Source organism: Furipterus horrens, unplaced genomic scaffold (assembly GCF_987537825.1).
Source record: "Furipterus horrens unplaced genomic scaffold, mFurHor1.1.pri manual_scaffold_6, whole genome shotgun sequence".
Lineage (NCBI taxonomy): Eukaryota > Metazoa > Chordata > Mammalia > Chiroptera > Furipteridae > Furipterus > Furipterus horrens.
In genome coordinates this window covers 100707656-100730471 of record NW_028327176.1, presented here as the reverse complement: position 1 = coordinate 100730471, position 22816 = coordinate 100707656, and the positions used below count along the sequence as shown (strand labels likewise).

Below are 22816 nucleotides of genomic sequence, written 5' to 3'. Positions count from 1 at the left end.
AAATCTTGGTAAACACAGTCCAGCAAACGGTAGAATGTCACCACTGCTACTCTGCTCTTCTATTCCTGACAAAGCTCTAGTCTCAGCTTTCCGTTCCCAGGAAGAACTGAACAAGAAAATGTCATTTTGCTATAGACATATGTAATGCTTACTGGCCACGTGAAGCTCTGCTAAAACAATAAAATCTTGTATGTTTTCATTTTCCAAAAGTAACAGCACATTAAAATTTAACAAATAATATTCAGCCAATAAAAACATGACATGATTTCATGGCCTTTATCTAAATTAATATTTTGTCCATGAGCTCAGAAATCAAATTATTAGAATAATCCTGAAAGAAGTTATTCAATTCTGCATTTCTCTTTTTTATTATTTATTTATTTATTTTATTTTTTATCTTTTTACTAGGCAAAGAACTTTATTAATCTTGGTTTCAAACTTTATTCCCAGGCTTCTTCAGCTTAATTTGCTGCAAAGAATGATTTGTGTATAAGCAAAAACTGAAAAGAGCTGCAGTGTCCAAGGGACTAGGGCTTAAAAATATTAAAGATCTAGATTTTATCAGATCCATAAACAAAAATTGAAAAAGCAGTCATAATATAAAATAGCAGCTCCCAGTAACTTCTTCAAGTTTATCTTCAGAAGTTGACTCAATTCAGTTTGCTTCATTCTTGGAAGCCTCATCAAAATTCTCCACAAGATCTAGAACTTCATCATCATCATCCTCTCCTGTAGCAAGTGGTGCTTTTCCATCCACAGATTGTTTGGGCAGAGCTTCAGCTAGTTTCCTTAAACTGGTCAGACTGTCTGCACCAAGCTGGTTTAAGATGCTGGGCAGCATTCTGTCAGCTGCTTTGTCGCAGCGTGGCCTGTCATGATGGACGTGTTCGCTGCCAGAGATGCCTGAACTTCAGGGTTGTTAAAGTGGATCACTGTTCCTTGGTTTGTGAACATATTTACCTCTTGAATGCCAGAGGTGTTGTTTACCCCCAACTTCTTTAAGAACTGAAGATTTTTATCATCTGCTGTAGCTGTTCTGTGAACTACCTTCTTTCTACGAGCAGTGCCTTTCCCACCAATGCTCACTTGTGCCTGCAGTTTGGCGAGTTTCTCTTGCTTTATGATAGTTTCTTTCATTTTGTTGGAGAGAAAAACGGGGCCACGCAGGGGACTAGGGTTGGTGCTCAGGGGGTCTTTGGCAGACCGGCTGAAAATAAGCATATACACGTGGGGATGCAAGATGGCGGCTAGAGTCTCTTTTTTATTTTTATTTACTTTCATCCTAACCCAAAGACATTTTCTCATTGCTCTTAAAGAGAGGAAGGGAGGGAAAGAGGAATGGAGAGAGAGAAACACCAATGCATGAGAGAAACATCAATGGGTTGCTTCCCCTATGCACCAGGACAGGGGATAAACCCAAAACCCAGGTATGTGCCCTTACTGGCAATCGAACCCGCAACCCTTAAGTTATGGGATGATGCTCCAGCCAACTGAGCCACACCAGCCAGGGCCACATTTCTCTTTCTTCAAAGGACTTCAGGAATATGTGTATCCTCTTATGTGTAAACTACTTTAATCTTGCATGACTTCATGGTAAATGGAAGAAAAGGTCACTATAATAGAAAGAGGTTTGAATGCACAGGGAGGAAATAGGCCGTGAAGAATTACTAACAAAATGAGTCAATTTGAATTACAGATGGATTTTTCAATAATAATCTTATATCCAAGGTCATATTCTAGCTTCATTGCTAATGAACTAACCATCCTAATACAAATGCAGCACAGTTCATGAACAATGACCAACAGTGAGTTTCACTGACCACAAATCATAATCACAAAAGATGACATTAGGTGCATCTAAGCAGATCATTAAAGAGATGTGCTTTATCTGAGAGTGTTTATATCATCTATGAGTCTCTAGGATGGGCATCGTTTCAAATAGTGTTTCAAGGATATGGAATAATCCTGGACTTAGAGAGACACCTACAGGTACAACAGAAAAAATTAAAACAAGAATCTGAGAACCAGAAAACCATGTTGAATCAGGAAAATCAAAATGATTTTTCTTCAAAAGTATTTTTATATGCTCAGAGCACTTTTCACAATGTAAGCACAAATTAGACAATACTTTAATGATAAACATGTAGACACAATTATATATAATTTTTAAGGTTTTATCTCTTACCTTTAGGCTACTTATAAATTCTAGCTTTGTCTAATGGCCTAAAGGAGGGTCCATTTTTCTTTTTTTAGAAGGCATAAATGCCCTGGCTGGTGTGGCTCAGTGGACTGAGTGCCAGCCTGCGAACCGAGTGGTCGCTGGTTTGATTCCTAGTCAGGGCACATGCCTGGGTTGCAGGCCAGGTCTCTCACACATAAATATTTCTCTTCCTCTCTTTCTCTCTTCCTTCCCCTATCTCTAAAAATAAAATTTTTTAAAAAGGAGGCAGAATTAACCTATTAGTAGAAATAATATTAGCTATTATCATTATCATTTTTAACTACCAAATAGCAACATGTATGTTTAGATAACCATTATTTCAGTAAGTTTTTCATTTAAAATAAAATGTCCCTGATTAAATGAACATAGTGTACATTAGCAGACATTTATGCCTTAACATATATGGTTTCATTAGATCTCCTTTTTTATTTAAAAAAAAGGCTTTCTGAATAGTGTGAAGTAGGTAAGAATATAAAGGTGCTAGTGGACGGTAACGGTAACACGGGGCATAATCTGGTCTGTGGACAGCTAGAGTTCTTTAACAACCTCTTCATCTCTCTTCTCCATTACATACAACCCCCTCCCTGAAGTGAAAATCAGAAGTACAGTATTCCCTCCCTTATCATAAGTATTACGTTCTAGACACACACACACCCTGTGATACATGAAAATCCACGAAGAAGGAACCTTACATTTATTTTAGTATTTATATATATTTTAAAACTTTATAAACCCCACACACTTACAAACCATTCCAAGTCCCTTATTAACCTTTCCCAGTCCCTTATTAACCTTTTCCACACTTTTATAAACACTACTTACATTCTTAAACATATTCTACACTCTTAAACCTACATAACTTTAACAACATATGTATACAGTACTGAAAAATCCCACAATATAGTGAAAAATCCACAATAAATAGTAAAATATTTTTTTAAATCCTGTGATACAGTGAGGCCACGATAAGTGAACCGCGATATAGAGGAACTACTGTATTCATTACTACCTCTCCTACTTTCATGTAGATTTTGCTCAGGAAGGATGCCTGGTCAAACCTCGTCTCCACTTCCTATACTGCTATTATGTTTGTATAACACTTAAATTTCCAGTAAGTTTCAGGGAAAGGATTTTGATGTCTTCAGAGAACCCTAAAGGTATTCCAGTGTACTTCCAAAGCCAGAAAATCTTCAAAAGCTCTAGTATTGACAAAAAGATCATTGGAAAACAAATCTTGTAATTTTACCTTTTCCTGCTTTTGACATTATTCCTGTGTATCCAGTCATAAAATCACTGCACATCAGGAAAATGTCCATAGGCTGCTGCTGCCACTGAGACCCAGACAGCCAGGAAACTCACCACCTCCCTCAGGATGCCTCGGTCAAGGAGCCGGTGCTGGTCGCATCCTTCGTCATCGGGGGCCTCGCTATAGTTCTGCCCCACTTCAGTCCCCACACCAAGTATGCTGCCACCATCAACCATGTCACACCCTACAACTACCCAGTGCCTGTCCAAGATTATGGGAACATGCCTGATGTGCCCAGCCACCCCCAATACCCCCAGGGCCCAAGCTTGGAGTGGCTGAAAAAACTGTGAGCACCTCCACTGATAGGGAGGAGGTCCCCTCCCCCGTGCCCCCAATAAAAATGTGAAACCAAAAGAAAAAAAAAAAGCCCACAAAAGAACAACCAAAATAGGTGAGGGAACATGGCAGATTCCACACAGCAAATACCTAAAAATCAAGAGCACTTTTTTTAAAAAGATAAAATCTGGAATCTGTCAATTCAGTCTTCCAAACTAAGACTATATCCTCTCCATCTTAGCCACCTCTGAGCAGCACCTAAGGAGATAATTGTAGTATTACACTTGAAACTTCTCTGTCACATTACTACGCTCATAACTTTCGTCTCCAGTCTTGCCCCATGAAAAAGCATCTTTCACACAGATTCTGTGCTAAAAACACAAATCTTATCGGATTATTCCTGTGGTTAAAACCCTTATATGATTCTGCCTTTATCTACAGGATTAAGTCCAAATCCCTTAACTGTACAGGCCTCTATATGGGATCTGGCCCCATCTACCTTCCTAGGTTTATGCCTTCCCATTCATTCTTTTTATTAAATATTAATAGTAATCATAACAGTAATATGAATAATTAAAATTTATAAAACATGTACCATGTCAAGATTGTCCTAAATACTTTGTGGTCAAATATACATAAAACATACCTTATTAACCATGTTTAAGTGAACAGTTCGGTGGCTTTAAATACAGTTACTTTGTTGTACAACCCTTGCCACCATCCATCCTGGAACTTTTTCATCTTCCCAACTGAAATTTTGCACCCCTTGAACATGAATTCCTCAGTCCTTCCTCTCCCCAGGCCATGGGAGCCACCATCCTACATTCTGTCTCTACATATTTGACTATTCTAGGTACCTCATATAATTGAAATCATATACTTGTCCTTTTGTAACTGGCTTATTTCATTTAAATGTCCTCAAGGTTAATCTATGGTATTGTTGCATGTGTCAGAATTTCCTTCCTTTTTAAGGCTGAACAGTATTCTTATTGTAAGTTTATACCACATTTTATTTATCCATTCATCTGTCCATGGGCTCTGGGTTGCTTCAACCTTTTGGTTATTGTGAATAATGCTCCTATGGATATAGGTACTGTATACCAATATCTGTTCGAGTCCCTGCTTTCAATTCTTTTGGATATATACCCAGAAGTGGAATTGGGGCCATTTGGTAATTGTTTTTGTTTTTTGGGGTTTTTGTTTTGAAAAATCATAGCATTTTCTACAGCAGCAGCATTACTGTACATTCCCACCAGCAATGTACAAGGGCTCTGTGATAGTAATTTTATGTGTCAGCCTGACTGGCCACAGGGTGCCCAGATTAAATTCTATTTCTGGGTGTGCCCATTAGGGTGTTTCTGGATGCAACTAGCATTTGAATTATTGGACTTAGTAGACTACCTTCCCCCAAACGGGCAGGCATGACCCAATCTGTTGAGGGCCTGAATAGAACAAAGGCAGAGAAAGGAGGAATTCACCCCTTTTTTTCCAGCCTCACTGGGATTAATATCATGGGCTCCTTTCATTCTCAAACCCTCAGACTTGAACTGGATTATATCACTGCCTTTTCCAGATACATATACCATAGCCGTACTACACCCTGGCTGGTTTGGCTCAGTGGATTGAGCGTCGGCCTGCGAGCTAAGTGTCGCTGGTTCGATCTTCCAGTCAGGGCACATCAGAGAAGGAAAACTCTGACTCCAAAAAACCTCCGCTGCCTTGCGGCATACCTCTTCAGGGGAAAGGCTAAGGGAGTAAACCCCGACAGAAAATCCGGAGCCGGAGTCCCTAAGGCGGTTTGACGTTGTAGTCAACACCGGCAACCCCTGCGGCGCACCTGAAGCCAAGCTGTATTGACTCCGTCTTTCCCTTGGACCCTTCAGCTGCGAAGAGAGCGGGGGTCTGCTGCATGGGCAACAGCAGACCCTCCATATCACCCTGCCCAGGCTCTGTAGCTTCAGCTTCACTGGAGAGGACACTCCAGCGTCATCGCAAGATGTCGATTCAACACGGGAGGAGACAGATACCGTGTCACTCCTGAGTCGGACTGCACAGCCATTCTCGGCGGTGCAGATAGACTCTTAAGAAGCTACACCATCGTCTCTCGAGACGGATGGCTGCCGACGACTACACCCCCAGCTTACATCATCATTCTGGAGAAAGCCATACTCACAAACCAAAGCACTTTCAGTTTGGGGACTATTCATAAGTATCCACCCTCCTGGATCTTGAGCCAAGCCCAGCAATAACAAAGTCACACATTCATGTCCAGGAAGAAAGTACAGTCAGACCAGAAAAAGCATTCTGCTGTTTCCCTCCTATTCCAATCTTTGGGTCTGATTTAATACTCTAACCAAGGTAATCCTAATAGAATTCGGCTGAGAACCATAACCACAATGTATTTCTCTACATAAATACCCTGCCACTATTTTTCCAAAATAGATGTAATTTTTTTATTCATATATGAATTTTATTTTCTGGTGCTCAAATCAATATAATGCTAAATTGAAAATGGGACTAGTCAGATTTTTCTAAGGTACAATTTAATACTTAAAATAGTTAAATAGATTTACAAGCAGTATTTTTTTAAAAACACATGATTTTTGATAATAATACCTTTGTCTAGAGTTTCTGGTTAAAGTACTGAGCATGTGTTATTGAGTTTTTGAGGACAATTTTTTAAAGTGAAACTGTACATACATACTTATAGCATAACAACATTTTTATGAGTCAGGTATTTTAATGTAAAGCTTTCAGGAAAGCATGTATCAGGTGTTGAATTAAACTGAAAATATCTTCTTTGTTCATCATTGAAAGAATATTTTAGGAAAAAGCTAAAACAAAAACAGAATATTACATAGATTGCTGCTTCTTTTCCAAACACTTCTCAATATCATCAAGTACTTGAACAGCAGCCTTTGGAATTCGAGTCCCAGGACCAAATACATTGGAAACACCAACTTCAAAAAGAAATTCATAATCCTGTTGAAAGAATTTGTTTAGTTAATAGAAGCAATAATATTTGTAATTTCAAGAAAATGAAACAAAAGAACAATACTACTTGCTTCTTTTTCTTCTTTGTCCCCAATGCCCCAAACTTTCTCAACTGATACACTATGAACATTTGGGCTGAAAAATTTACCCTTGATTGCAACTGCTAAGAGCCACCAGCACCACCAGCACCACCCTTACACTCCAAGTCATGAAAAGGACAAAACACACTCTGCCCACTTTCCAAACAGCCCAGGGTGTTGTTTGTGGCGAGAGCTGTACACCCCACAGCTCGAGAATGTCTGAGTCCAACCCAAATTTTCATTCACCTAAATTCTTACTATGTATCATTATGTGTGTTAAATTTAGTATCACATTATAGCTTTGACTCTCCAAGGCTATTTATCTTCTCCAAGGTATTTTGTCTGCAACTAGCGAATAGTGGTACTTTGAATTTGGCTTCAAGATGGAGTTAGATTTTTAATAAATGAAGATCAGCTCATTAAAAAAAAATTCTCTGTGGTTGATGCTGCTGTTCATTAGTTTATTTTAAACACAATCAAAGTTTGAGTGAAAATATTCTCAGGACACAAATACACCTCCAGGCTTTAGGCTGTTTCAATGTTGGAATATTTATAGCTATGATACCGAGTTTAGGACATGCTTTAAAGCCCTGATCTTCAATTACTAGGCAATTATTTATTCCACGACATTCTGGTTTGTGCTTACTGTTGCAGCAGTTTTTTTCTTTTCTCATTTTTTTTTTTTCAATTGAAGTATAACTGACATATAACACTATATTAGTTTCAAGTACATAACGTAATGATATTAGCAGTATGTCCAGCTAACATCCATCACTACACAGAGTTATAGAATTTTGTGTGTTTAGAACTTTTAAGATTTATTCTCTACGTAATCTTAGTAACAAATATGCAATACAGCATTATTAACTACAGTCACCATGCCACACATTACACCTCCATGACTTATTTTATAACTGGAAGTTTCTTGTACCTTTTGACTCCCTTCACCCATTCCACCCACCCTCCGCCTCTGGCAATCACTAGTCTGTTCTTCCACATATAAGTGAGATCATCCTGTAATTGTCTTTCTCCGTCTGACTTACTTCACTTAGCATAATACCCTCAAGTGTTGTCACAAATAGCAAGATTTCATTCTTTTTATGGCTGTATAATATTCCACTGTGTGTATGTACACACATTTTCATGGAGGTGCATGATTTCATTTTCTTCAGATAAACGCCCAGAAGTGGAATTAATGGATTATATAGTCATCCTTTTTTTAATTATTTTTGAGGAATTTCCATACTGACTTCTATAGTGCCTGCACCAATTTACATTCCCACAAGCAGTGCACAAGGGTTCTCTTTTCTCTACATCCTTGCCAACACTTGTTATTTCTTGGTTTTTTTTTTTACAACAGCCATTCTACAGGGTGTGAGGTGATATCTCATTGTGGTTTTGATTTGCATTTCAATGATTAATGATGTTGAGTATGTCTTCAGGTATCTGTTGGCCATCTGTATATTTTCTTTGGAAACATGTCTATTCAGATACTAACCATTTTTTAATCAGACTCCTTGGTTTTTGGAGCACCCTTTCTAATAGCACCCATTATTATTCTCAAAAGTGATCATTTTTGGATGATAAATTACATGGTTATGCTAATTATCCCCCAACTATTTCTTTTCTGTTCCTATTATTTCTTTGTAATATTCTTGTTATACTATAATTCTACAATGGCACTTAACACATCTTACTGAACTTTTCTCCTTCCAGTCTATGAACTTCTAAGGACAGAGATCATGTCTAATCATCTTTATATACGAAGTACATGGCACATTAAGGGTGCTTGAAATACATCATTGTTCTTGGGCAGGTGCTATAGATTTAAAAGTTCATATGAAAACTTGAGAGAACGTGCAATAACAATTATCTCCAAATTGGGATGTCAAATTGGTATGTTTTCTTCTTTCTTTCCTAATAATGCTGTATACCATTTGTTTTGATGTCTGAGTTATGGATTTGGGGTAGAGGATTCAATTAGAGGACTGTGAAATGTTGCAACTGGAGAAAGTGTCCTTGGCTTATCTAAGCCTTACATAAGCCTTGTTAAATGTACTTTATAATGAGAGGATAAAATGATAGAAACGAGTGAATCTGAATAAAGGGTATACCAACGTTCTCTGTACTATCCTCATTTTGTACCTTATCTGTTAATTTGAAATTATTTCTAAATAAAAGGTCATTATTGTAAAATGTCCTCCACTGAGCTGGGCCAGGCCTATCACACTGCCTGCCTAATGATGGAAGTAGGCATCACAAGGCTGCTAACCTTGCCTGAAATACAATATTTGGAAGCCACTGTTGTTCAAAGGGGTAGAAGATCCTGATGGTGGTTACACATGCTGACAAGGGCAAACCACATTTATTTAATTGGGCTGCAGAAACTATAAGCTCCAGAATGGTAGTACCTAAATCTGTTGACTAACCATCATATATTAGTGCTATGTAATTTAAAATCTAAATGCCTTTCAATCAAATGACATTTTATATATTTACTGCAAACAAATAACATGAAAAATGCAGGGTGGTGACTGCTATAATTATATTATAAAGGATACCGACATTAACACTCAAGTATGTCATTACAGAAAATGATCCTTATGCTTTAAACTCATGGGGAAAAAAGCACAGTAAAAACCTACAGATGTTCCAAGTGATTCAAATATCCAGAGAGTTAACACAACTTGTGTGAAATATATTTCTTGAAAATGTCAGCTTACTTATATAATAGGCCTGTGTTTTTCTCAACTCGCATTTCATTTCCATTATTTTGTGCTAATTATTTTGGTTCTTAAATTTTAATATCATGCCCAAGAGCTTAGATATTATAGCATCTAAAACTGCAATATAGATAGAAGTATTCCACTGATAGAGAGCAATAAAGAATAAAAGCCCTTTATATTCCCAAATAATAAACTACATTTATGAAAAAAATAAGCAAGTATGCTAACAAAGGCAATTTTGTATTGACTATATCTCCTTTAAGTACTGTACTGTAGGAAAAAATAAATAATATATACTTTGTTTACTAGCTCCACATTATTATCAATCTCATAACCTCATACATATGTATTTTCTCATTTCATAAGTATATAAAGTCACTATTTTATATTCTGAGTTTTAATGGAGGAAAAAAAAAACTGTAAGCCTCAACAGAAAAATCACATTTCAATGATAGATTCCTGCTACAGTGGTAGGGGCTCTGTAGCATTTATAAATCATTTACTGCCCTGGCAAGGCAGCTCAGATGGTTAGAGCGTCATCCTAATATGCTAAGGTTGCGGATTCGATCCCAGTCAGAGCACAGACAGGAATCAACCAATGAATGCAGGGATAGGTGGCACAAATCAATGATTCTCTCTCTCTGTTTCTCTCTCTCTCTTCCTCTCTCTCTAATAATCAATAAATAATAATAAAAACTATCAATCATTTACCTGGAGCAATCTGATATACAATTCTCCTATCTTAATATTTTTTCCATTCTGAGTAAAAAATAAAAAATGGAGAATTGATATAATTAAAAACTGGTCTGTAAACAGATCCAATTTATGTCTTAACTAATTATTTTAACTGACAAGTAAAGTAATATGTGGAAGGTATGCCCCATCCCACTAGTAAATTAACTGACATCACTGATTGTTACCTAGCATCCCATTCTCCTTCCCTAGACAATCCACATTTTTGTTCAAAAATTCACCTCTTCCCCATTCAGCCAATAATTGTCAGGACAGGCTGATTCCACTTATATCTGAAATAAGGTATTTTGTCTCAAAGAAAATTATTCCCCAAGCAAATTAGCCTTAGTTAAAAAAAAGGTTTTATCAGACCATGTTACTGATACAGCTGTGAGTTAGGTCTACAATTAGGGATGGGTACACAGAAGAAATGGACAAGGCAGCTACTCTAAAACAACATAAGCAAACGCTGCTGACTAGCTAACTAAAGGACTCACTTTACTACCAGGACGAGGAGCGCTCACTGTCTCTGGTTAATATAAGCACAGTGTGTTCGGCATTCTTCTCTATTCCGGCAGTGAGATTTTATTACTTTATCCTGTTTATTGAATATAAAGAAAGTAGATCTCTATTTGGATTACTAGTATACAAGGAGATAATTCTTCATAAAAGCTTTGTAAATTGTTAAATTATACATAATAAATTACATGTAGCTGGAATAGGAAACAACATTGCCCACTTTTGGACTTTGTAGAACTTAGTAAAATCACCAGAAAATAATTTGGCTCAAAACCTACAACAAATTTATTTTCTGGAAAGGTATACAGTAAATTAAAGAACTACATATAAGCTATTGTTACTCAGGATTCCCATCATAATACTAGAAAAATATAGGAGATGAAAAATACCTGTGGCGGTATCACCCCTCCACACATGACAAGAATATCTGGCCGACCAAGGGCACTGAGTTGTCTGATGAGCTCAGGCACAAGGGTCTTGTGACCAGCAGCGAGTGTGCTCACACCCACAGCATGCACATCTGCATCCACAGCCTGCTGAGCCACTTCAAGGGGAGTCTAAACAATTAGAAAGTAAAGAGACAAATCATCATTTATTCCATAAAGTGTTTAAGTGTTACCTACTGAATCTACATTACTAGATTTTACTCATTAAAAATGTTGAAATAATATAACTTCTCTTTTATCATTCTCAAATCATAAATACCAAGTCATCCACTTGATGAGATAAACACCAGGGCCGTAACTGCTTCTAGTGCTAGAATTTATCAGATTCAAGTTACACCAAAATATATTACCTCTTCACTATACTTTTTAAAAATATATCTGTTGTCTTCATTATCAATATGTATTGAGTTGTTGTGTAGTACAAAGCCACCTGTTATAGTACCTATGAAGAAGTAAAAGACTAAATATAAAATGCAATGTTAAAAGTGAATCTTAGATTTTAAAACAGAATGGGAAACAGAAACATTAGCAAAATGGCATGCTAGGAAGCTCCAGGACCTCATTCTCTCATGGAGACACTGAATTAACAGCAATATGTGGACCAAAATAATGTTATGAGAACTCTAGTCTTAACCAGGTTAGAATACAAAAATCATAAAGGACATTTTCAAGTATTCAGTTATTAATTGAGTTACCCAAGATCACATCTATTTTCTGTAATGAGTCTGTGACACTCCTTTGATAATTTACATGAATTTAAACCATTTCATATAAAAGATGCCTAAGAGTTTCTCATTGCGAATATAATGTAATTTGAAAAATTTGGGAAGGATAAAGCCATCTCAGAAACCACTGCATAATTATTAGTACAAAAATATTATAAAAACCTGTGAATTTTCTAAGTTTGGCAAGATTTTAAGACTCATAATTTTAGTGTGGAAACAAGAGCCACATTCAAAAAGATCTCTAGGTAAGTCACGCAGCATACAGATCAAATTTTGAATCTGTGATAAAATGTTAAAAGAGAAAATCAAAACCTTTAAAGAAAATATGCATAGTCTTGCCAATGATTTCTTAAAGGTAAGAAATTTAATTGATTTAAGCATGATTTGTCATTCATATCATCCATGTCACCAACATTTATCAGGTTAAAATTCCACTTAAACAATTCAATTCCATGCTTATACAAATTAAATTATATTTTGGGTTATCAAATGTTGAAAATTTTAAAACTTCATATCTAATTTTGATCAGTCATCAAAGAACTGCAGGATTGTAGCTTCAGCCACAGATAAAAAAATTTTAAATGACACATTATTATGTTAACAAAGTTGGTGGTACTAAAAGGCCAATTATATTTTTATAGGTGGGATTTAATGGGAAATAAACTTACAGTTCTTTGAAAAATTCTTTTAGGTTCCAAAGGCTGGAGACAATTATTTTTAATTACTTTTATTTAAAAAAAAAAAAAATTCCCCCAAAGCTAACTACTATATATTGGAAATGCTCTATATTTGTTTATTATTTAAAAAAACAAAAAACTAATGTAAAATGGTAGTTGAACATAATTTTAAAAATCAAAAAGTATTCATCTTAAAAAATGAAAGCAAGCTAAATATATACATATATTTAATCTAAAATATATTTGAAGTCCTTAATAAAACCAACCTTAAAGGCATAAGATTCTAAACACATTTATAAATTTACCTACCAACACAGTACAAGAATGTATCTCCAGAATTTGGGCTCTTTATAGTAACAACTTCTTCTAGACTCTCTAGAGTAATGTTTAAAATTTTTTAAAGGGACAACTCTTATGGGCGATTCTACAAAGACTGGGCCTCTCCAGAGGGGCTTACTTCTCTGTTGGTAAGAACAGAATGAATACTCTTTTCAAGTCTCATCTAAGTTGTCATGTCCACATCACCTAACAGTAGTACTTCCCTCTCCTTGAAACTCTTCTTCCTTAGTTTTTATCCTCCTACTCATCCCATTTCCTTTCACTCTTTTGCTCCTCCCTTCTCTTCTATTTCCTTTTAATGTTCAAGTTTTCTCATCTTGCTACATATATTCTTCATAGAAAATTACATCCATGTTCATGGTTTTAAATAACATTTATATAGTGATGAATCTCAAAATCTTGTCTATAATTGAGGCCTCTCTGCTATGCTCCAGACATGTATATCTAACTTATATGGTCATCTTCATTTGAATGTTCTTCAGCTGGCTCTCTTAAGCCTGCCTGCCTATCTGTAAATAGACCCATCATTAAATTTTCTCCAAAATCCTGGCTGACTTTTTGTTTGTGTGAAGACCCTGATACCGCCTCATTTAAGGCCTTTACTGTTTCTCACTCAGATTATTGAATATCTTAACTGGACTCCTTGCATCTAGTCATAGCTCCTCACAATCCACTTCAGTAAGGGATTTACTAGCTTTCTCAAGTATAGATTTGATTGTGACACCCTACCCAAACACATTTGGGATAAAATATGAACTCCTCAGAATGGCTTATAAGGCCATTGGTCATCTCCACACCGTTCCAAGCACTGTATTCTACTTCTACTGAACCTCTTGCAGTTGCCTGAAGGCATCATACTCTGTGCCTCTGCACCTCTGCTCAAGCCAACCCTTCTTCTCAGCATTCCCTTCCCCGATCTGTTCTCCAGGCTTCTGAAAGACACAGCTCAAACGTAAGTTCCTAGGATTCTTGGACAAGCTCCTTGTCCCAACTTTATTACAGTAATTATTACTATGCTATGATTGTTGGTAAGTAAATCTCTGTTAGAAACCTGTTGGGACTTCCGGCCAAGATGGAGGCTTAGACGGACACGCTAGGTCTCCCTCTACAACTATAGAGGAATACAACTACTTCAAAACAAAGGATAACTAGAAATTCCAGAAAATAAAACTACACGGAAGTCCAACATATGAAGTTATAAACCAGCGGTGCCATTTGGGCAGGTAAGAGTTAAAGAGGGCAGCGCTGTTTGCGGTCAGCGGCAGGCGGTGAAAAAGCCCGGAGGCAGTCAAGCCCCTGGCAGTGCGCGACCCCAGCGCTGGGGAAAACAGCCACCACATCGCCTTGAACAGTGAGGCCCAGGGGGGCGGGAGGACGGATCCCGGTCTCCTAGCTGAATAACTGTGTGAATCCACCTTGGACCCCCGCCCCCAAAGAAAGCGCCACAGGGCTGCGAAATAGGTCGCGGACAGGCGCCGGTCGCTGAATTGTGACGCGTACACAGGCACTGCCCCCGACAGCCAGCCCAAGAAAACAAAACGCATCTGTCAAAATGAGGCAGACAACTATAGAAATCCCGGTGGCACAGCTCACCAGGCAACAGATAGAGAACCTGACAGATGAACAGATAAGAAACCTGTCAGAGGCTCAGTTCTGGGCCATTGTTATCAGGTGGCTTACAGAATTCACAAAAGAGCAGGAAAAAAGATATGAAAGAAGCGAAAAACTTTCATAACGAAAGGAACAAAACCACATACGAGACAGATGGTGAGGAAAAAAAATCCAGAGTTCATTTCAACAAACTGGAATATGGAGAAGGAACAAGCAGTCAACCAATGCAGCGAGAGGAAATGGGAAGCAACAATGAGAGGATCAGAAACCTCTGGGACAGCTATAAAAGGCCCAACATAAGAATCATTGGTTTGCCAGAGAATGAGGAAGATGAACTAGAACTTGAAAAATTGAGTGAAAATATAATAAAGGAGAACTTCCCAGACTTGGGGAAGGGAATAGACTTGCAGGTCCAGGAAGCAAGGAGAGTTCCCAAGAGACTGGACCCAGGGAGAACCACTCCAAGACACATTATAATCAAAATGTCAAAAATTAAAGATAAAGAGAGAATCTTAAAAGCAGCAAGAGAGAAGAAAAGAATTATGTACAAAGGGGTCCCAATTAGACTATCAGCTGACTTCTCAAGCGAGACCCTACAGGCAAGAAGGGACTGGCAAGAAATATTCAAAGTAATGAAAATCCAAAACCTACAACCACGAATACTCTATCCAGCGAAACTGTCATTCAGAATAGAAGGACAGAGAAAGTGTTTCCAGAACAAAATAAAACTGAAAGAGTTCATTAGATCCAAACCACTGTTATATGAGATGTTAAAGGGACTGGTTTAAAAAACAGAAGCTAGGGAGATGAAACAAAGGCAAACTAAACAGGCAACGAGAGTGGAAAAGGAACTGTGGGTACGGGAAGCATATTGGGGGGAGGTCAACAGGGAGGGGGAGTGGGGAGAGGGAGGGAGATGATATAGGAATTGAGGATCATGGTAGGAGGGAATGAAATAGACGGAGAGAGGTTGGGAGGAACTGTATGCACAACTAATGGACATAATCTAAAAGGGGGGGACAACTGGAGGGAGGGGGGCCACCGGGTGGAGGGGAGCAGAGGGAAGGGAAATTGGCACAAATGTAATATTTTAATCAATAAAACACATTAAATCTGAAAAAAAATAAAATAAAATAAAATATACTCAATATAAAAAAAAAAAAGAAAGAAACCTGTTGATGTCCCTGAAGACAATAAAAGAAAAAAATTGTATCTTAGAGAACTCAGAAACTAGCACCTGATAGAAGATCAATCAATATTTAGTGGATAAAGCTTTTTTTAATGCCTCATCACTCTACAGAACATTTCAGCTTCATTTACTTTCAACAAATTATTTTCCTACTAGGTCTAATATTCTATGATCAAATAAAATACTGCTAGGAAGTAATAAAAAAGAGAGAGAAAATCTAATTATGACTCGAGCTCACTTTGATGCTTGATTTCTCTTTGAAAACACTTTCCACCAATCCAATGGGGGCTATCTTTCCCACAAAATATTAGTCAAATCTTAATAAGCAGTGCAATGCGATATCTGAAAGTAATCTTCACAGTTTCAGAAGCCTAATGAAAGTTAATAGTTCGGAACTGACAATGATTTTTACAAAGTCTGATTAACTAGCACAATAGCATGAGTTATACTTTATTCTTATTTCTGTCCTAATTATTAATTATATGCATTCAAAAATAAGTTAGGAAATTTGTTGAATTCAAGTTCTTTTATAACTTTAAAACTCATCATGCTCTATTATGTTTTTATGACTTTTTTTCCTAAATGTGATTTATGACATACTTTTTGAAATTCCCCCCAATTTTAAGTACCTGAAAAAGAGGACCAATGTCCACATCAAAACCAAGATCAGCAAATCCTGTAGCTATAACTTTTGCTCCTCTGTCATGTCCATCTTGTCCCATTTTCGCCACAAGAAGACGAGGTCTGCGACCTTCACGTTCCATGAATTCATGAACCCTAAGCAGCATTTTAAAATACAACAGTTATATATTAATTGTCCAAGGGTAGGATATAAAAACTGTAATTTATTCGCAGCAAATCTTTCAAGTTTATTTAAAAATACCTAATATGTTTATTCAAATTTTGTTAACATCTCTATTTTACATTGAAAACTCCATTAAAGCCTGAAGGTTTACCATCTCCCCCTTAGAGAGAAGAGTATGAAGATGGCACAGCCTGTAAGCCCGTAATACTGAGAGCATCACAGTGCACAACATGAGAAAATGACTGCTTTTCACCTTTTTAAGCCAGTCTCCAAAGGAAAATACATGAGATATTTAAATATAAACTAAAAATGCCTTTCAGAGCTACTTATACATATATGTGACTCACTAGCTGTTTTGAACTGTCCACATACCTCCCTCCACAAATATGAACTCCTTCAAGCTGACTGCAATGTAATGTCTAATAATGACATGTAATCAAAATACTTGCTTACTTAAATAAATAAGTTTACACTCTACATGAAAAAGCACTATATTTCTGACAAAAGAAAAATATTCCATTTTGATGACTTTCACCTTGGCTGTTTTGGTATTCATCTCATATATAAGTCATATAAAAAACTTTAATGGAAACTTTATTACAAAGTTTGAGAAAACCAATCATCAGGAAGCTACTTCTTACTCTTGAGGCGCATGATCAATTTATATTAATGTATATTTCCAAATCATGTTTGACAGTGTTATTACTGTCAGTTCTATGAAGACTGATTTTAACTCATGCATAAAGATGGCAACCAAATATTCACTTTCAATAGGAAAATTAAGTTTTTATAATTATTTGAGAATTAAATAATGTAAATAAGCTTAAGAAAATATGAAAGTAAGAAGAGTGAAATTTAAGTACCTGGAGGATATAAAGCAATATCAATGTAAGTTAAACAAACATCTGCTTGAAATGAGAAACTACTAAAGGGGACTATGGTGAAAGTTAAAAATATCATTTTAGTAAAACTACAGACTAACAGGAAAACCAAATTAAATATTTTCCAAGAGGTATGTGACAAAATTAAGCCTGCAGTAGATGCACGAGGACTGTGTTAACTGAAAGGATGACACGCTGGTTTAAGAAATCTCACAGATTACCTCTTGATAGCAAATGATATCTCATTACTTTCTCCAAATTCCTGGCGATAGGCTCCGCTCACCATCCGATCATTAGCTTTATGTTCACCAAATACTTTCTTCATGGCATCTGTGATTTCTCCAACTGTACATCTACAGTATCAAAGGAAGTAAAAATATTTAGTTACCTTAATATTCAATACGAGACACATTTTATTACCTAAGTAAAAAATAGTGTGTCAAAAATCTAAGAATTTTTTTACTGTATCATGAAAGTATCTTTCTTCAGAATACTCATAAAAAATTATTTTGGATACCTTTATATATCGTAAACTCTTTTCAACATTTGTCCACCAAAAAAAAAAAGACTGACCTAAAAACCATAAATAGATAAGCATCTAAAAGTTACTGAATAATTCATCAGAGCAATATAAATGTGCAAAAAGCAAGATTCCCCTTGATATTTTTTGATAAAAAGTCAATCTTTTAGCATATCCCATCCATTTGTTTATTAATTAATTCTACATGTACCGAGAACCTAATATAGGCCAAGCAATGGACTGGTAAATGCTAGAAATACACTGATACATAAGACTGAAAAAAAAAAAAAAAGTACCTGTTTTGTTCTTACAGAGTTTAACATCTAGTCAGGGACTACAGACAATATAGCAGGCAAACAAATAATACAATAAGTTCATGTGTTCATAGCACTAACAAAGACACTAAAATAGGCAAAATGGAATGGGGTGACCAGAAATGCAATTTTAAAGATATTGGAAGTATGAAGATATGACTTTTGAACTGGGCCCTAAATGATGAGAAAAAGAACAAAAGAAGAATATCTGAAAAAGGAAACACTACATGCAAATATTCTGAGAAGCAGAAAAACATGTTTTATATTCTAAAAGTAGAAAGAAGGACATTGAGGACACAGCACAGTGAAAGAAGTAGGATAAGGTAAGGTCAAAGAGGTAGGCAAGAGTCACATTCAGCATGATCTTGCAGGCCACGGTAAGATCAGGTTTAATTTAAAAGTAATGGGAGTGTATTGGAGGGATTTTAAGCAAAGAAGTCATCTTACTTCTTATAAGAAATTAAAACAAAAAAACAAAAACCCAACCCACAAATTATTTATCCCTTAAGCACTTAAAATATGTTTTAAAAAACCTCATTATCTTAAGGAATAAATAATAAAAGCAAAAATAATTTATATAGCGACATTATCACATATTGGGAGAGCAGCGTCTGTGAGTCACTCGCTTTTCTCCACATCCCGCGAGACAAAGCACTGACTGCCCTTTGATCTGCACTACCTTTTCAAAGGTGAAAAAATATATATATTGTGAATAGCCTTGGAAGACAGACATATCATCTACCTCTGGACACAGGGCAAGTTTTCTTATTGTCCAACATAGTAATGTCTCCCTATACGCAGAAGTACATCAAACTTCACCTTGCCAATCAGTGACATGGATTCATTACAATAGTGTCAACTGTCCTGAGTTACAAGGAAATAACAAGTATTAATATTGTCCATTCAAAATATATGAATGTTCTAAATGCACAAATGTTTAAGAAAAACAACAATTTACTCTGGTCTCCAATTTTTTTCTTTTAGGTTCACATGGTTTATGGGATCAACCTTTTGTTTTAGTACCCTCTGAACTAGTCAACTTTTACTGTCTGGAAATCTCCAAAGTTCACACCCTCACCTTGCACGAGCTGCATCCACTGCAAGAGCCAGAATATTGCCATCTCCACTGGCAGCACATTCAGTCAGCGCAGCAAGGCACCGTTCGGCCAAAGCAGGGTCCCTGCTAGATTTGACCTAATGAAAGAAGTCAAGGAAAGGGAGGATTTAAGTGAATAGAGAATAAAACAGAGATCAGAAAACAGACCCTGATATACATCACACAGAAACTGTTTCATAATCCTAACCTCAAAAACAAAGGAAAAATATACAGAGAATAATATGTATCCTAGGCCTGATATTCCTTTACTTTATTCATTTACTCATTCAATAAACATTTAAGGATTTCCTAAAATAATACTAAATTCTATATACCCTGATAAATCAGAAACAAGCAAGGAAATAATAAATAATAGTGCTGACCCTCCCAAGTAGTACATGCTACTTAGGCTTTTCTAATTTAGCAAGATACTGAAAACAAATGGCTCTTTTATATGAGGAATTTCAAAGGCACTAAAGGTTAATCCCAACAAGGAAGTAAAAAACAACAGATTACAATTCAAATAATTTTTTTTTTTTTTTTTTTTTTTTTTTTGTTACATTTGTTTCCCTTAGCCGATTAACAATATATCAATAATAATATGTATATATGTTAGGTGGGGGTTGTATTTAAAAATAATCCCAAGGAGACAAAAGAGACAGAGACCACAAGAAACACTGTGATAAGGAAGGACAATGAAAAGCATGGTCAAAAACTTTTCCTTCAGGTCCTACATGTACTACGCTCTCTCAGCAACCTGTCTAAACAAAGTTACCTAAAATCCGTTTTTTACAAGTTTTCATCGCCTGTTAAGAGTCCAAAACATTGTACTGCTCAACATGTCACTAGAATTATATAGTATCTATAAGCAGAGGTTCCAGAAAAAAAGGGATTTCCTAAATATAATAAATATTGAGACTTTTGTGATCACTGGAAATAAAATGCTACATTCTAAAAGGGTATTTTAAGAAGTGACAAAATATAAGAGAGGAGTCATTATCTTCTGATTGAAGTTGAAAGAGGAAATATTATTAAATATCTACCATTCACACTAACAACAAAAAAAAAGATGATAGTTATGCATTCAATCTAACTGGACAAAGTCTAGTAGGTTCTTAAAGAATATTTGAACTGAGAGAAGGAAAATTTATATTTTAAACAATCACAGGGGAAGTGAACAGAGAAAAGCCATTAAGAAATTTCAAGTTTCCTGCCTCAGACACAGCAGTAATTACAACAGCCAGAGATTAAGAGACCAAGGCAGCTTCATACAATAGAAATATATAGGTTACAACAGTAAAAATTAATATGTTTTACCTAGTTTACTGTTTCATACACTTTGGATCATCTCAGTGAGAAAGGAATAAAAGATAGTTTCAATCAAAATAAATATGCAGTAATTCCTTATAAACTGTAGCTTACTAAAAAGGACTACTAAATATATATTAATTTTAAAAAGAGAGTAAATGATTCAGAATAGTATCAGGACCCATGATCTAGTGGAAATAAATTACAGTGAGAAGCCCTGGGTACAAATACTGACTTTGAACTTTGCTTTTAACTTAGATTAGAGTGAGTTATATAATCATCTGTACCTTAGTTCTAATGTGTAAATGATAGGAGATATATTTTTGGTGTGATTTTTAATACTAATATATGTTTCTCAGAGGCAGATATCATGATTTAAAGCATGAATTTTTGGTATCAAGAGACTTAGATTTGAGTCTCACCTGTTCATTTATTAATCCAAGTTTCTCAATCTCCATTATCTTTAGTTTCCCTTATCTTTAAGATGTTGGGAAATAATACCCACCTCATGAGGTTGTTGTAAGGCTTAAGCAGGACAATGTAAGAACTTAGCCAGTGTCCAGAACACAGAAAGCACTCAAAACATGATAGCTGTTATTACCTTCTTAAGTTTTTCAATCTGCTTGTTACGCACTGAAGTATTGTCAATTGACAAAACATCGACAGGTTCTTCTTTTTCCAGCTGATACTTATTTACTCCAACAATTACTTCAGAACCTGTTAATTTCCCAGAGAAAAATAATAAGTAAATTCTATTTACAAATAAATGCCTAATAGTAATAATCTGATCATCATTCCTACTATATAAATTTAATGTTTTTAAATTTTTTAACTGAAGTTAGAGAGAAAGGAAGAAGGGGAGAAAGACATTAATTTGTTGTTTCACTTACTTATGCATTCATTGAATGATTCTTGTATGTACCCTGAATGGGGATTGAACCCACAACCTTGTCATATGAGGATAACGCTGTAACCAAATGAGCTACCCCACCAGGGCCCATTATAAGTTTAATATTTTTAAATAGTCTTCTTAACTCTTAATGACAGGGGTGAGAGGAGAAAAAACAGGTATACACCAGAAACTCTATAAAGGACAATTTTTATTTCCCAGAGTTTCTGATAAACCCTCTTCTAACACTTTTATAAAATCAAAGAAGTGATAGCAGCTACCATCTAAGATTTATAAGGTAGAGAATTAACACCCAATAGATTTTCTAATATTTTCTTGAATTCTCTTATGGCTAATCGCATTAAAACAAAATATATTTTTAAATCAATAAATGATAAGTTAGAATTATGGAGACATTTCCTTAACATGATAAAGAATATATTTGCCTCAAACTACCAGATTATTAGTCTACCAAAAGATATCCTGCTACCCCTACCTGAGGTTATATCCCTTCTTATTTTCTTCACAAAACTCATCACAATCTTTAATTATTTTGTTTACTTGTTAATTTTCTCTCTTACTAAAATGTACTCTACAGGTGCAGAAACCATGTCTGTCATGATTACAGTTGTATGCCCAGAGATAGCAGTGTCTCAAATACTTAAGATTAAAAGTGTTCACTAATTGAATGAATGGCTGAACGAATGAATGCTCCCATGCAGAGCACAATCCCCTTCCAAATGCTGGAGATACTCATCCACATATGTGTAAATGTACACACCAGGCATACCTCCTCTGCTACTCTGTATACTTTATACATATGCCTGTGTATGCAAAAATACAAACACAGAGATAGATATATAGGTGGATAGATTTAGATAAGAAATATTTACCCGAGTTCTCATTTTTCCATTACTTTTGTTTTGTTAGCTACACGTTATTTTCAAACAGAAATTAGTATTTCTTTTTAAATGTTAGATTTCACATACGAACTTTTCTGCTTTATCTTACCAGAGTCTATTCTAGCTTGTCTTCGGGCAGCACATTCTTCAATTCGAAGTTTAGGTATTCCCTCTGCCACAGCTTTGGCCATTCCACCCATTTCTTCGATTTCATTAATGAGCTAATAAGAAAAACAGATTAATGAGAAGAGAATGTAAAA

At 35.9% G+C, this 22816-nt stretch overlaps 1 protein-coding gene and 1 pseudogene across 1 annotated transcript in view; both read right to left on the bottom strand.

Annotated features, from left to right (window-relative positions):
• Nucleotides 1-410: 410 nt before the first annotated feature.
• LOC150007111 (transcription factor BTF3 homolog 4 pseudogene) lies at nucleotides 411-3148 on the bottom strand (annotated as a pseudogene).
• Nucleotides 3149-6324: 3176 nt separating this feature from the next.
• MMUT (methylmalonyl-CoA mutase) overlaps nucleotides 6325-22816 on the bottom strand; it is a 33584-nt gene continuing 17092 nt past the window's right edge. The window contains exons 7-13 of the mRNA XM_090282560.1: nucleotides 22666-22777; nucleotides 21367-21482; nucleotides 19440-19555; nucleotides 17749-17880; nucleotides 16471-16618; nucleotides 11244-11411; nucleotides 6325-6785 (exon numbers count right to left, since the gene is read on the bottom strand). Coding sequence (XP_090138686.1) covers nucleotides 6657-6785; nucleotides 11244-11411; nucleotides 16471-16618; nucleotides 17749-17880; nucleotides 19440-19555; nucleotides 21367-21482; nucleotides 22666-22777 — 921 coding nt within the window. The 3' untranslated portion in view covers nucleotides 6325-6656. The remainder of the gene's footprint in view (nucleotides 6786-11243; nucleotides 11412-16470; nucleotides 16619-17748; nucleotides 17881-19439; nucleotides 19556-21366; nucleotides 21483-22665; nucleotides 22778-22816) is intronic.